This window comes from Urtica dioica, chromosome 11, assembly GCF_054948205.1.
Source record: "Urtica dioica subsp. dioica isolate 48M chromosome 11, U.dioica_male_clone48M_v1_H2, whole genome shotgun sequence".
NCBI classification, from domain to species: Eukaryota; Viridiplantae; Streptophyta; class Magnoliopsida; order Rosales; family Urticaceae; genus Urtica; species Urtica dioica.
Window position 1 is genome coordinate 7,896,706 of NC_142766.1, and position 14,087 is coordinate 7,910,792.

Below are 14,087 nucleotides of genomic sequence, written 5' to 3' on the forward strand. Positions count from 1 at the left end.
CGACTCTGACAAGAAACGTGGCATTTTTCGGTGACCAATCACGAAAACAAAAATTGTTATGGTGATCCGCGTAGCGAGGGCTTTCATTTTGTATATGTCTCAACGCTAATAGCTTCTGTCGATCTTGATGACCACCAACCACCGCTCTTAAATTGCCGTTTGATTCTCTCTAACCTTTCTTTTTCTCTATTCTTATATTATTTTGGAAAATTAGGGAACTATTTGTTTCATAAATAGAAATTTGGAAATTAAAAGTGAAGTGCATTTAATTTGAAAACTATGTACAATTTGACAAAAATAGCATCAACACATTATTTTTCTCATACCTCTCCCTATCTCTCCTGTTGATTGGCTTCTCATTTTTCCTCTTCACTCGATCTTTTTTTTTTTCAATAATCCCAAATATTTCAATGTTATTGCTTATATTATCTAGAAATACACTTTTTTAACTGGGTTGGATACTTGTCCTTAGCTTCTAGCATCAAATGCCAGAATTACATAATCACTATTTATTTAGCAAACAAAACCAGAACCAGTTTGGTACAAGGATTGAAATCTTGCATCTCGCGGCTGTACCGCACCTCTAATTTTGGGGGTATCTCGTCTCGTACCGTTGTATTCCGCGGTATTTAATGAACGTTCGGGGTCTTATACTGCGTGGTAAACCGCATTCCGCAGGGTACACTGCAAAAAAGAGTATTCCGCGGGGTATTTGAACAGCTTTTAATTAAGATTTAGGATACACAAAGAGAAATTTAAAAATAGAGTTTTCAACATTTCACACATAGAATTCTAAATAAAATACAAATTTACAAGCCAATACACATAGAATAGAGAGTTATCACACAATGCCACATTAAAATCTAAATAGAAAACAAACAAAGACACACATAATAAAGCGTTCTCACACAAAAACACACATAAAAGAAACATACTCTCTCATATCCTCCCTTACGTCAGGATGACACTTATCACACAGCTTTGTACTTCTTCGATTATCTGTAGCGGCACGGTGATTCTTCACCATAGTAACACCCCCGCCTTTCATCTCATGACAGCAGAGGTTGCACACAAAACCGTTCGTCTTTCTTTCAAGGGCATACAATATTTTTGGGCCGGATCCGAACTCATTCTTCGACTATTAAATCTGAACTAACAAATATATCAACATTAACAATATTTAGAATTAGATCAAATTAACAATAACGAATAACATCAACCAAGCAATCAATAATCAAGAAAATAATTACATTTAGATCAAATTAATTACAAATTACATCTAAATCAACAAAATAAAGATTTAAATTCGTATTAAAAAAACTCCTGTCAAATCAACATAAACAACAACATGTAATTATTTAATTAACATTTAAATTTGGATTTTAAAAAAATCAACGAAATCAACATAAACATGTAATTATTCAATTAATATTTAAATTCGGATTAATAAAAAAAAACAATTTCAAATCAAGTGAACATACTAAAAAATCAAAATCTAATTACTTTCAAACTTACCCTGTGGTATCCGCGGAAAATGGCGATATCCGGGCAAGATTTAACTGCCGAGCGACGGAAAATGGGGGTCTCGTGCGATTTTGGAGAGATCTGGGCAAGATTTGGCGATTAACGGGCGAAAAATCCAGAGAGCATTTCTCGTCAGTTTTGCAAAAAAATGGGCAAATTTTGTTCATTTTTTTACATGGGAGGATAGGGAAATGACACTTGAGAAGATGCGCGAGAACTCGCGAAAATGGACCACTTAGAGAGTTATTCTGATTTCTTTATCGCGATCTTTCAAAACGCAAGATTTTAATCCTTGGTTTGGCATCAAAGCATCCAAGAAAGCGAACAATTTGCCAACACCCCATCAACATGTCGACAACCACCGTCGCACGCCGACAACCACAGTCAAACGCTGACAACCACGACCACACGATGACATTCGTTGCATGACGCCGCCCACCACATGATCAGATTGATTTTAGTTTGGTTTTGGGTTTTTTTTTTCTCAGATGATTTTAGGGATAATTAAATTAATTTGGTTATGTGCGGTCTGATGCGGTTGCTTGCATTCGTTTTCCGTGCGGTCCGGCGTTCATTTGTTGTGCGATCCGATGCGATCGCTTGCGGTGGTTTTCCATGCGGTCGTTTGTTGTGCTGTACGCTTGCGGTCGTTTGTCATAAGGTCTGATGCGGTCGCTTGCAGTCATTTGCGGTCATTTGTCATGCGGTCCGATGTGGTCGCTGGAAATCGGACGCACTGTCGTGGGCAAAGTCACATTCTCTACAGAAGAGTTGACTGAGAGGAGAGAGACGGCCGAGAGATGGGGACGGAAAATCTAATCGACGGTGGTTGGAAATAAAATAAAGGTGTTTGAAACAAACAACACAACAAACACAATATTTGTGTTTATTTTTGAATCTGTGATTGAAATGGTTTGATGATAGCGGTTTGTATATACGAGATTAGTAATGTTTTGTGTTAGTTCCTTAGTGGAGAGAGAGAAAAATATGTGAGCAAATAACTTAAATTTGGAAAGTATGTGTGAAAGGTATTTTTGTCAAAATGAACATAATATCCAAATTTAGACCATTCATCTTGTAAAAAAATCTAATTTTATCACTTTCAACATATACTTTACCAAAATTCCCGTTATTTTTTATTATTAAATATTTATTTTAAATGATTTTGTAAATTATTTTTCAAGTAGTCCAAAATGAGCTTAATGACATAAATAGTAATGGTGACACAAATTATTAACATTAGTTATTTTTTCCGCAACTTTTAAGAATTGAGTATGAAAGTGCACCGAATCGAAAATTTTGAGCATTTTTGTCGCCAATAACTCTTAAGTAAAAAAACTAATTTTATTTTATTTTATTTTTTTTAATCATTTTTAGTGATGGTAAAACAAATAAATTTAGAGGGTGGGGAGTTTTTCATTTTATCATTATCAATAACCTTTTTCATGAATACCAGTTTCAGTTATTGTTAATGGATCTCGTTTTTTGTGTGCTTTAAAATTAGTAATTTTAAGTTTTTTTTTTAACTTTTTTAATTTTATAATGCTATATTTCATAAAAAATTATAAAAATAAAATTACTCAAAAATCAAAAGATTTTGCTGGAGTTTTAATGCATCATCTTTCAATCCACATACATAGAATATGATTCAATCTTTTTTTTTTCTCTCTTTCAACACATACCCTTATAGTATGATTCTAATTTAAACATAACATGGCCAAATAGGTAGTATATCTAGAGTAATTAGTCATAATTTATTAACAGTATCAACACTATTTTTAGTATTTGATGACTTTAATTTCACATGTGTATTTAATATTTCTTATATTTATCATCATTTCAAAAAAAAATGTTTTGTAGACCTGAATTTTAATATTTTTTTTATATAAATCTTAATTCATTCTAGACTCTTTCTGCACCGCGCCAATAAGTACCCTTCCCGCCAATAATTACCGGCCGGCCGGCCGTGTTTGCGAGTTGTAACTGAATTTCAAAAAAAAAAAAAAAAAAAAGTTCAAAAACCTTCCAAAGTGAGATTTGATCTAAAAACAAAAATCCTTAAACTCAAAGTACATGTCAGAATTCACAAACAAAACCTAAATTTTGTGAAGGTACAAAAAGGAACTTGTTATACATAATTATACTTGTAGATAGATAAATAAATAAATAAAATGTAATTATATACCAATTGGGAGACCAAATTAGGGTGTAGTTTATAAACCCTTCACAACAAACAAACCTAAACGCACACTTCTCCTTCAATTTCTGCTCCGCCTTTTTCCCAATCACCAACACACACTCTCTCTCTCTCTCACTCACTTTCTTGGCGTCTTCAACTGTCAATCTCTCTCTCTCTCTCTTCCCTAAAACCCTAGTCCTTCGCTTTCTCTCTCCATACCGCACTTTCTCTCTCCAGCCACAATCACCCGCCAAATTTTCCGAGCACTTGGCGAAAGATCATCGGTTCGTTCCAAGACGCAGAAGAATCTTCAGCTTCTTGCTTATTTATCTTATTCGCTTAGTTTTTCGCGAGATTTTTAGTGTGTCTTTGAGGTTTGCGGTGAGATCGGAGGAATGGTGGTCGCTGAGAACGATTCCGGAGACGACGGAAGGGAGCTCTGTAGCTCCGCCGCTGCCGGCGGTGGCGGAGGAATGAAGTCTCCGTGGAAGACTCCGGCGCCGGCGCTCGAAGCTCCGACTGAAGCTCCTGTAATGGGAGCAGAGACCTGGCCAGCCCTCGCTGAGGCTCAGCGACCGAAGAGCAACCCGGATTTGTCAAAACCGCAGACTCAGGCCGTCTCCGCCGTGCCGCCTCCCAATGCTAACGCGCCGCCGCCGTCCTCGGCCGGCGTTCAGGTTTGTGTTTCAGAGTCCGAGTGTAGTCTCTGTGTATCGGAGTTATGTCTTTATGATCATTTTATTTTTTTGGGTTTTGATATTGGTTACGATATTGTTTATTGTGTTTGCAAAGGGTCACACCTGTTAAAGTCTGGTACTTGTAAAGTTTCGTTGACGTTATCAGTGTTAAATTGCCTTGTAATGAAAACTTGTTTGGTGTCTGATGGGGAAGATTTGTTTTGTTTATTGTTCAGTCCTTTGTTATTGTGGTTTGTGTGATTGCTAATGCTTTGGGCCTCCTAAAAATTGACTTTAGAAAGAAGTTAAAGATGGTAAATTTATATACTGCTGGACCGTTTTGATTCGTGTGGCTAAAGCATTTCGGGTTTTTATTTTATTTCCTGAAACTACTGGGTTATAGTGATTAATAGGTTAGATCATATATCTAGTAATAATGTCTGGACAGACTGAATGGAAACAATTTTAATGGCGAGCTACGTCACGCATCTTTGATTCGACATACCTTGCTGCTTTTTGTTTGTTTATTTGTTTTGCTTCTTCTCTAGTTATTTTTTTTTTCTATGCTTTTTTGTGGTCATGAAAGCTGCGACTTTAATACAATAATTCACTTAGTAACGGTAGCCACTTTTACTTGTTTTGTAAGGTCATCCAGGGATCAGCTGGGCAGCAAAAGTCGCATGGGTCTGGAAACACAAACAACTTCCACAGGAATCCGTCTTCAAGGAATTACAATCATAGGTCAGGCAAGCGCAACCCAAACGGTCCCCCACCTTTTCCTGTGCACATGCCTTATCATCAACCACCTTCAATGCCACATGTTATGCCTGCAATGGTGCCTCCACCGCATATGGGAGTTCCTGGATATGCATACCCACCGTTCCCCGGACCTGTTCCAAATGTTGAAAATCATTTAGCAAAATCTGGATCTGAGACACCGGTGCAATCGTTCGCTCCTCCGCTGGCTCAGCCTCCCCCAAGAGGGGATGGTAATGTTTATAGGGTCAACTTTCATGGCCGAAGACCAAATTCGCAAGAACCTTTTGGCCATTGGAATCCTAATTGGCACCCCCAACGGCCATTTGGTCCAAGAGACAATGTTCCCATGCAACCAGGTATTGGACCACGGCCTTTTGTAAGACCTTATTTCGGCCCAGGTCCAGGGTATATGGTTGCACCAGGCTTTGCTGGTACGTGGCCGTTGTACATTGGTTGTTGATATTGAATTTCTTTATTTTTAATCGAGTAATTGTCTCTGATTTATATTTTCACATAGGACCTGGATCTATGGTCTATGTATCAGCTCCACCACCCCAAGGTGCAATTAGAGGACCTCATCCTCCGTGTTTTATCCCGTTTCCGGGGCCTCCAGTGGTGCCCCAAGAGCTGCTAAATTTAAAGGCTAGCATCGTAAACCAAATTGAGTACTATTTCAGGTAACGCTAGTACTGCATACTGAGTGATCACTTTTTTTTTTTTTTTTTGCTTTCCAGTGTATGCGAGTGGACACATATCTTTCTCTTCTCTTTCATTACACAGTGTTTTTCAAAAGCAAGCATTTTACTCTTCATCATCTTTTCAACTAGTTGCACGAAAAAAGGATAATAAGCTTTTCTATAAGCTTATTTAGAGGAGAATATTCTGTATCTTTGTATCGTATATTCATAAAAAGATTTTCTGTTGATATATTTAAACACGGAAGAAAATTATGTTTGTGTTATAGCATTGTCTAGTTTTTGTTTCAATATTTGTGTAATCATGCTTGTTCATTAAAAAGTCATAGCACCAGAAAGGTTCTGTATAGGTTCTAGTGAGTAAAAAATATCATTTGATAGTACTCGGGCTGTAACCTTGATTGCGTGTATCACGTGCTTTGCCAATATTTCTGTGTCAAATTAGCTCTATGTATCTGTTGGTTTTCCTCTTAGTTTTAAATATATCCAAACACGGAAATGGATCGCGATTTATAATAGTCGGGTTCAACTTTACTGATCAAGCTGTTACTAATTTGATAATATAGCTATCAGTTTGTATGAGGCCGACAAAAGAATAATTATTCATTGATTTCACGTCTTCATTTTGGCAGTGATGAGAACTTGAAGACTGATACATTTCTAATATCCTTGATGGATAATGAAGGATGGGTTGATATATTTTCAATTGCTGATTTCAAGAGGGTATGCCTAGAGAGCACAGTTTTTGTTTTTTTGTTTTTTGTTTTCTTGGGGGAACAATGCTGTAAGCAGTTATAATTCTTAGATGCACACTTCTTTTCATTGCTACAGTTAAAGAAGTTAAGTACGGACGTACCATTTATCCTTGATTCAATGCAGGCTTCAACTACCATGGAACTGCAGGTATTCCTATAGGCTTTAGAGACTTTTTTTCGTCGATATGTTTACTACTGCTGTCTGACGAAATCAAAATCCCTTTCACAACTTATTAAGTCTCAACATTCCTGATAACACAGCAATTCTGATCTTAGTGACGGTCAATTTTTCATGATCTCGTCTAGTCTTTCTGGCTGTAGATAGAAGAATGGCCAATTTAACTTATATCCCGAAGCAAGCGTCCTCAATTCAAAGTATAATGTTAGGAAAATTGGCAACATCAAGATAAAAGGGCTGTTATGTTGGACTTGGATGATAATAAATATTCAATGAATTTGTTTCTTCTAACAAAATAATATATTAAATGTGCTATTTTTTGTGTGTACATCGATTTGGAATTAGTTAGCTACTAAAACGGTCTTCTTATATGTGACCTTGAGTAATACTTCGTGTCATAGCTAGCTCTAGAACTTCATCTAAATATGTGAAGAATCTATCCTAGATTGTGATTTTAGTGTTTAGGCTAGCGCCCTTTCCTTGGCTAACCTCCTGTATCTTAGAAATATGGGACCGGCTTACTCATATTGTTTAATGCTCAGGGTAACAAGTTAAGGAGACGCAATGAGTGGGCAAAATGGATCCCAGCTGCTGCTAGTTCACTGACATCCAACCCCCAAATCACTGTGGCTGAACCTTTGCTGAAGCCTTCTTCTGGAAGTGATGCTAAAAGGGATTCGTTGGAAGAGACTGCTTTTGAGTCATCACAAAATGAGGAAAAACTGGAGCTCTTACCATCAAAAGACCCGGAAAAGGATTGTAGCTCTGTTTTTTCTAATGGGGAATGTTCTGATCATTCTGGTGAAGTCGGGGATTCAAGTGGAAAAGTGAAGTCTGAATCGAAGACATCATATCTTGCTGAATCAATTTACGTGGACCGCTCCCGGGCCACAAGACAACTCAGACTTGGTGCCCATAGTACCGAGGGCATGAGAATTTCATCAAAGGCACCTGACAATAATCTTGATGACTTATCTAACGATTTCGCTAACACATTTATGTTCGATGAAGAGCTGGAGGTTGAATGTGGAGCAGAAAAAATGGACGCTAATTCGTCAGTTAGAAGGTACTGCATGTGCTCTCTGCTTGTTGCTGTGTCAAAAGCATTGTTTATTATTCTTTTATTTGTTGCTCAAAGATTCATTGATGAATTTTCATATGTTACTGTGATGTTTGGTTGAATCACGTAATCTTACATAACAAAGTTCCCTTCTTCGTGGCTTAAATCCACAACGTAGTACTGGCTGGTGGGGGTTGCCGACCACTTAGTTATCGCTCTTGTCTTGATTCTTGAATTGCAATATCATGTAAATTTAGGAAATAGAATAATAATTGTTAGGCTTAGCTATTCTAATGGGTATGAATGTCATGGTCATGTATTGCTATTTGTGTTAGGTTATTACTTCTCTCAAAAGCTAAAAGCTAATGAGCTCTAATTTTCTAGAAACTTCAATTTTTCTATTTCTAATGTGTTAACACCAAGTGTCTACTTGTTGTGCCTTTCTTCACTTGTTTTATATGTATTTATTTATTTATAATTTTTTTTTTTTTTGTAGAATGGACTACGAAGATGATGCAACCACAGTTGAAAAACTTGTTATTGTTACTCAGGTACGAATTCTTTTTTATCTCATCATTGAAGTGCAAATCGTGAATTTGTATTGTTAGCCGATGGTATGGTTCTGCTGATTGTTAAATTTTTTTCACAACACAATTGTGCTCATCAGAAAGTTGTACTCGGTTGAATGATGTTTGACTCTCGCTTATTATCCATGCTGGTCTTTGTGACCTCTTTACCCTTCAATCGTCTGCTACCAGTTCTCTTTCCAGATAGCCAATTGTGGTTTTATTTGATCTGACTGTTGACTTGTGCCTGCGGTGCAGAATAGTACAGTTGGAGAAGGATCGACTGCTGGTAGTAAAGAATCGGGGGTTATAACCAACGAGCTTGCTTCAACCATAGATGAAGGTCTATACTTTTATGAGCAGGTTGAGTAATATTTATTTTTTATAATTTTATAATTTTTTTTATTGCTTGGGGTGCAGTAATTCAGTTTGATGTGTGATTCCGCTTTCAGGAGCTGAAAACTAAGCGGTCCAGTCGGCGAAAGAGCAATTTTAGCTTTGAAAACAAAGATGGAAACTTAAGATCTTTTAGCAATCATGCAGGATCATCAAATTTAAAGCCTGGAGAAACCTTAGCAGGAAACAATATTGTTGATGAGTCTGGAAGTGGTGGTTCTAGGAAGAAGCATGGTAAAAGCTTTCATAAACAACAGCCATCCCTAAAACAGCAGAGATTTTTTACTGGCAGCTCAAGGAATCATGGTAGTGGCCGGAACTCCTCAGGGATTATATCAGAAAGCCCACCAGTTGGATTCTTTTTTGGGTCAACCCCGCCTGAAAATCATGGGTTAGAATAGTGGCTTGTCTTCTCTTTTAGATTATCGAGTTATTATGAATATTGGCTGCGTTTGGCGTAGTTTTGCTTTAAAAAAAAATGTTTTTAGATCTGCTTTACGAAAAAGCTACTGTTTTAAAAAATAGGTGAGTGTTTGGTAAACTATTGTAAAATAGCTGTAGCTGTTAGCAAAAACTTATTAAGTATTTGGTAAAATATATATCAATATTTGTAAGTAATAATTATTTATATAAAATATAATTAATAATAATAACATATTTTTTTTGTATATAAAAAATATATTAAAGTGAAGTAAATTATAATTTTTGGTGACTTTAAAAAAATTATTTGATGAAAGCATATAAAGATTATTAGAATTAAAAGTAAGTGTATGGGAAAAAAAAGTTAGGCGAGAAAAAGCATAAATCAAAAGCAAAAATGACGTACAAAAGCTTCAAATTGTAGCTTTTAGTTTTTTTGTTAAAATATTCACACTTTTCAATTTTTAGAAAAAGCAATTTTACCAAAAACTTAAATATGATTTAGCTTTAAAAAAAACTAAAATCAAGCTTAATAAGCTAAGCCAAACGTAGCCATTAGTCGTTGGCGATGGTGTTTATTTTTTTAGTACGTGAGACTGACATTAAACTAAAATACGAACTTATGATGATTTACCATCATCTCTGCTTGTATGATGTAAATAGATTTGCCAGCCCAAGATCTTCAAAATTGAGTGTTTCTCCACATGGGTTTCTCTCGGGTAGTAGCCCACCTGTGGGTTCCATGCCAAAAACAATTCCACCATTTCAGCATCCAAGCCACCAGCTTCTCTTAGAAAGTGGTTTTAAACAGCAGAAGTAAGTAAACTAAAATTGAGCTTCTATGATTAATGCTCAAGAAAAACAACCGAATTCTTAGATTGAGCTTTTACTACTAATTGTTTCAGGTACTCGAAGTTCCACAAGCGATGCCTAAATGAGAGGAAAAAATTAGGCATTGGTTGCAGCGAGGTAGTTAACACACTCCGAACTTCTTAATTTAGTTTTAAAAAATGAAAAACTTCAGCATGGTTTCCACTTCCATTGCATTCTCTTATGATGTTTGAACATCCCTTTCCTTTACATTTTGCTTGAATGAGTGAGCCCACCTGCATTGTCGACCTGTCGTATGTTTTTCATTATCCACTGTTGAGCGGTGTGCAAGTTGTGATTTTGATATGGTTACTTTGACACAGGAAATGAATACGCTATACAGATTTTGGTGTTATTTCCTTAGAGATAATTTCTCGCCTTCAATGTACATTGAGTTCCAGAACTTGGCGAGAGAGGACGCTGCTGCTAATTATAATTATGGAATCGAGTGCCTTTTCAGGTTTTACAGGTATTTTGCAACCGATTCCTTCTAGTCTTTGCATGTCTTTCATCTTAATTGCCAGCTTCTCTGATTTCGTAGCTCTTCTTTTTGTTCCGGTTTCATATTTTGTAATTAGTCATTCTCCGTTGAAGATGATTTTTTCTTTAATCTGCAAATTTTATTTCTTCATGGAATCTTTCTAGCAACTTTTGGCCTCTGCATGTGTGCTTCTGAGCTTATTCCATCAGATCTCTGACCACTGAAGATTTAACTAATTTTAAACTTGATTATTTTCAGTTATGGTTTAGAAAAAGAATTCAAGGAGGATCTATATAGGGACTTTGAACAGCTTGCACTCGAGTTTTACCAAAAAGGAAGTCTTTATGGCCTCGAAAAATATTGGTAAACATTTTCTTCTACTCGCTTCTTTCTTATATCCTCGAATTATTTATTTCCAACTCCTTCCCTGTACTATGTCGGGCGTGGTTAATATTTCTTCTACCGGCCGTTTTATGAAAATGAGATTACTGTGTTTCTGGCACGTGTCTCGTTTGATGAATAAACGATGTGGATTAATTGCAGGGCGTTCCATCATTATCGTGAACAGCGTGGCCAGTCAGCGGTAGAGAAAGAGCCGGAGCTGGAAAGGCTTCTTAGGGAGGAGTACCGCTCGTTGGAGGATTTCCGAAACAAAGAGAAGAGTATATCTTCTACCTAACAAACGCGACCTCCCATTTAGTTAGATGTGATGCCAATCACCGTTGATGGTGCAAAAACAATTTTGAGACAGAGTGCCAGCTTTCTCATCCTATTTTTGATTTGGAGGCAAAGGAAGAGAGATAAGGAGAGATAGAGAGAGAGAGGGTTTTGTGCTATATATTGGATGGGATTATTTTTTATATTTTGTTTTTTGGAATGAGGTTCTCCTTGCTCCTCTCGGGTATGCCTTTCGTTCCAGTTTATCTCTGCTTAGAGAGGTGTTGGTGACTCCTTACTTGCAATCCTTGGGATTGTAATTTGTAAATAGAAAAAGAAAAAACAAAAACAAAAAAAGAGAGATGGATAACAATGAGGGAACATGTAGTTTAGACATTGTGAAAAATGAATAAGTGGTTAATGCCTTCATTTTAGTTTTTATTCTTTTTGTTCAATAGTCATCAAACTCTATCCCCTTGTGATTTAAATCATAAATTGCTGGCTGCTGTCAATTGTAAATGAAGTTATTTTTAGATTTATACATTCGTTATCTGCTTTCTTGCTCTATATTGGCTCTTTTTTATTCTTTTTTTTTTTGCTTCAAGTTTCTTAAAATTGCTGAATACTTTCTATAAAAAAAAAATTTGGACAAATTATCCCCATGAAGAAGAGGTTTCATGCGAGGTAAAAAGAACTCTAAAAAAAAGAACAAAAGAATCCGGGTGTAAAAAGTAATTAGTACCAATACAAGGTTGACTTTGCGCTAAAGCTCATATAAAGAAGTCTCGTATGCAAAATTAAAAAAAAAAAAAAAATCGTACATAAATTTTTATTACATAAGAGTTTTCGACAAAAATATATAATTCATTCACAAAAAAACATCTGCCATCTAAAATATTATAGTATAAAAAAGGGTCAAGCGGCTATATAGCCAAATAGAACTTAACCTTTTGCAAAATAGCCATAGTTTGTCAACTATAAGCAAACTAGCCAAAGTAAGATTAATCTAGGTTGGATTAAATTTAATCCAAACAAACTATAAAGACATAATGTAAGGTTTATGACGGCTGGGTTAAAATTAATCGAGGCATGATTAAATTTAATGACAATCTGGAAATCGAGGATCTGAAGCAGAACCGAAACATCTCCTTCTTCGGCGACGCGATTCTTGCGTCCTCGACGCTCGCGATGTTCCCGATCGCTCCGACGGCGGCGGCGAAACCGGATCGCTGCGGGAGAAGACTCGACGGTCTTAGGGTGCCTTCTTCGAAGACAATTCTCCGAGCAACGTCGTCACCGGAGGCGGCGATGACGGAGACGGCGAGGGCGGCGAGATCGCGGAGAGGAGTGCTGGTACAGCCTGGGCTTCACGGAGCGGAGGTAGTTCGCCTGGTTAGGGATTCCGAGTCCTCCGCCGTACGCCTGGTGAGACTGGAACTCGGCGAGAGTCCGCTTTCCGATGAGAGTGGTGGCGTGGGGGCTCTGGCGAGCAACGCGCGACGCGGCGTGGTCCAGAAAGATGGCTATTTGAGAGATGGCTATTTTACCAAACAAATGAAACTATGGCTATTTTGCAAAAGCAATAGTTTGGGATTGACTACTTCATACAATTTTTCCTATAAAAAAATTGCAAGACCATAATATATTTATATAAAATATTATAAACAGAAAAGTATATCGAATATTGTAAACAAAATATTCCAAGTGTATATTGAATATTGATAACATAGATTACGAAATAAAGTAAATTGTCTAATGCTATCTCCTAATAAATTACATTGAACATTGAAGATTGAACATTGAATATTGTTTATTGGATATTAATAACATAGACTAGGACAATATTTTATATATACATATAAAAAAATACCATAGATTAGGAAATGATACATTTTCACGTGATACTCGCCATAAAAGTTAGAGCCAAGTATAAACTTTGAAAACGTTATGCAATTGACCCTAGAACATGTATACTGAGTATTGACCATTAAACGTTATGCAATTGCAGTTTTGAAAAGTCCCTCATCAGCCAAGAGATGTATGATACCAATTTTGAAGTACAATAAGTTTGGAATGAGTTTTTTTTTTCGAGGTATTAATCATGTTTGGCCATGGTACAATAAATTTAAGAGATGTGTGATACCAAGGCAACCTATATATTTAAAAATATTTAAGATACTCAAGCCGATCCTAGAAATTGTAGGCAAAAGTCTTGGTTCTTGACCTCATGATACTGCGCAATGTGTATAAACTTGAAGCTGGTGTAATCTGTGTGACTGAACCTTATTCCGTGGTTGCACCATCATAGTATAAACTTGAAGCTGATGCAATCTGTGTGACTCAACCCCATTCCGTGGTTGCACCATTATAGACAACACGAATGCGCTCCCGATGCCTAATAAGATGCGATTGGGTAAATTTGGCTTTCTCTGGAAATATTTGGTCTACGGATTATAGAAGACAAAGTGAGATTGGAGACCCATGAAGAGAGAGGTCGGCTACTTTCCGGAGCCACGCCAGAGATTTTTTTCATAAACATCATGTCAACCTTGAAAAGCTTGGATTTGCCGTTGGCGCTGACTATGGTTGACGAATAGTCTGGTGTTAAGGTCGTTGTCATTTCAAAATGATCCACTTATGAGGTCAACACAATTATGATGGCATAGTGGTGATGGAGATTATCCGATATGAAAGATCAGCTTAAAGTAATAGACAGCCGCTCTTCGCAGAGACAATGGATTCTAAGCACCAGCTTCACATGAAGTTTTGTAAAAAGACGAGTACGTCTTCAGTGAGATTATAGTAACGATGGTGAAATGTGTATTATTTGTGAAATTGAACGATACTATGAAGTCATGTTATGCTCGCGT

The 14,087-nt window shown here is 36.7% G+C and overlaps 1 protein-coding gene across 3 annotated transcripts; it reads left to right on the top strand.

Moving 5' to 3' along the window:
- The first annotated feature begins 3,738 nt into the window (after positions 1-3,738).
- Positions 3,739-11,656, top strand: LARP1A (LA RNA-binding protein). Of its 3 annotated transcripts, XM_089630390.1 has the most exons (15): positions 3,741-3,987; positions 4,066-4,380; positions 5,027-5,570; positions 5,657-5,816; positions 6,467-6,557; positions 6,666-6,737; positions 7,310-7,833; positions 8,324-8,378; positions 8,652-8,756; positions 8,846-9,180; positions 9,873-10,025; positions 10,115-10,178; positions 10,403-10,548; positions 10,819-10,923; positions 11,104-11,656. In XM_089630390.1, the coding sequence occupies exons 2-15, from the start codon at positions 4,099-4,101 to the stop codon at positions 11,237-11,239; spliced, it is 2,772 nt and encodes a 923-aa protein (XP_089486516.1). In that variant the 5' UTR covers positions 3,741-3,987; positions 4,066-4,098; the 3' UTR covers positions 11,240-11,656. The 3 variants fall into 3 exon arrangements, with proteins under 3 accessions (XP_089486518.1, XP_089486516.1, XP_089486517.1); XM_089630391.1 differs by having other exon boundaries at positions 3,742-4,380; positions 5,036-5,570; XM_089630392.1 differs by lacking the exon at positions 11,104-11,656 and having other exon boundaries at positions 3,739-4,380; positions 10,819-10,927.
- Positions 11,657-14,087: the final 2,431 nt, after the last annotated feature.

Coding starts and splice junctions, on each gene's coding strand:
- LARP1A (XM_089630390.1), top strand. CDS start 4,099: ATGGTGGTCGCTGAGAACGATTCCGGAGACGACGGAAGGGAGCTCTGT. Junction 4,381..5,026: donor CGTCCTCGGCCGGCGTTCAG/GTTTGTGTTTCA, acceptor TTGTTTTGTAAG/GTCATCCAGGGATCAGCTGG. Junction 10,549..10,818: donor TGCCTTTTCAGGTTTTACAG/GTATTTTGCAAC, acceptor GATTATTTTCAG/TTATGGTTTAGAAAAAGAAT.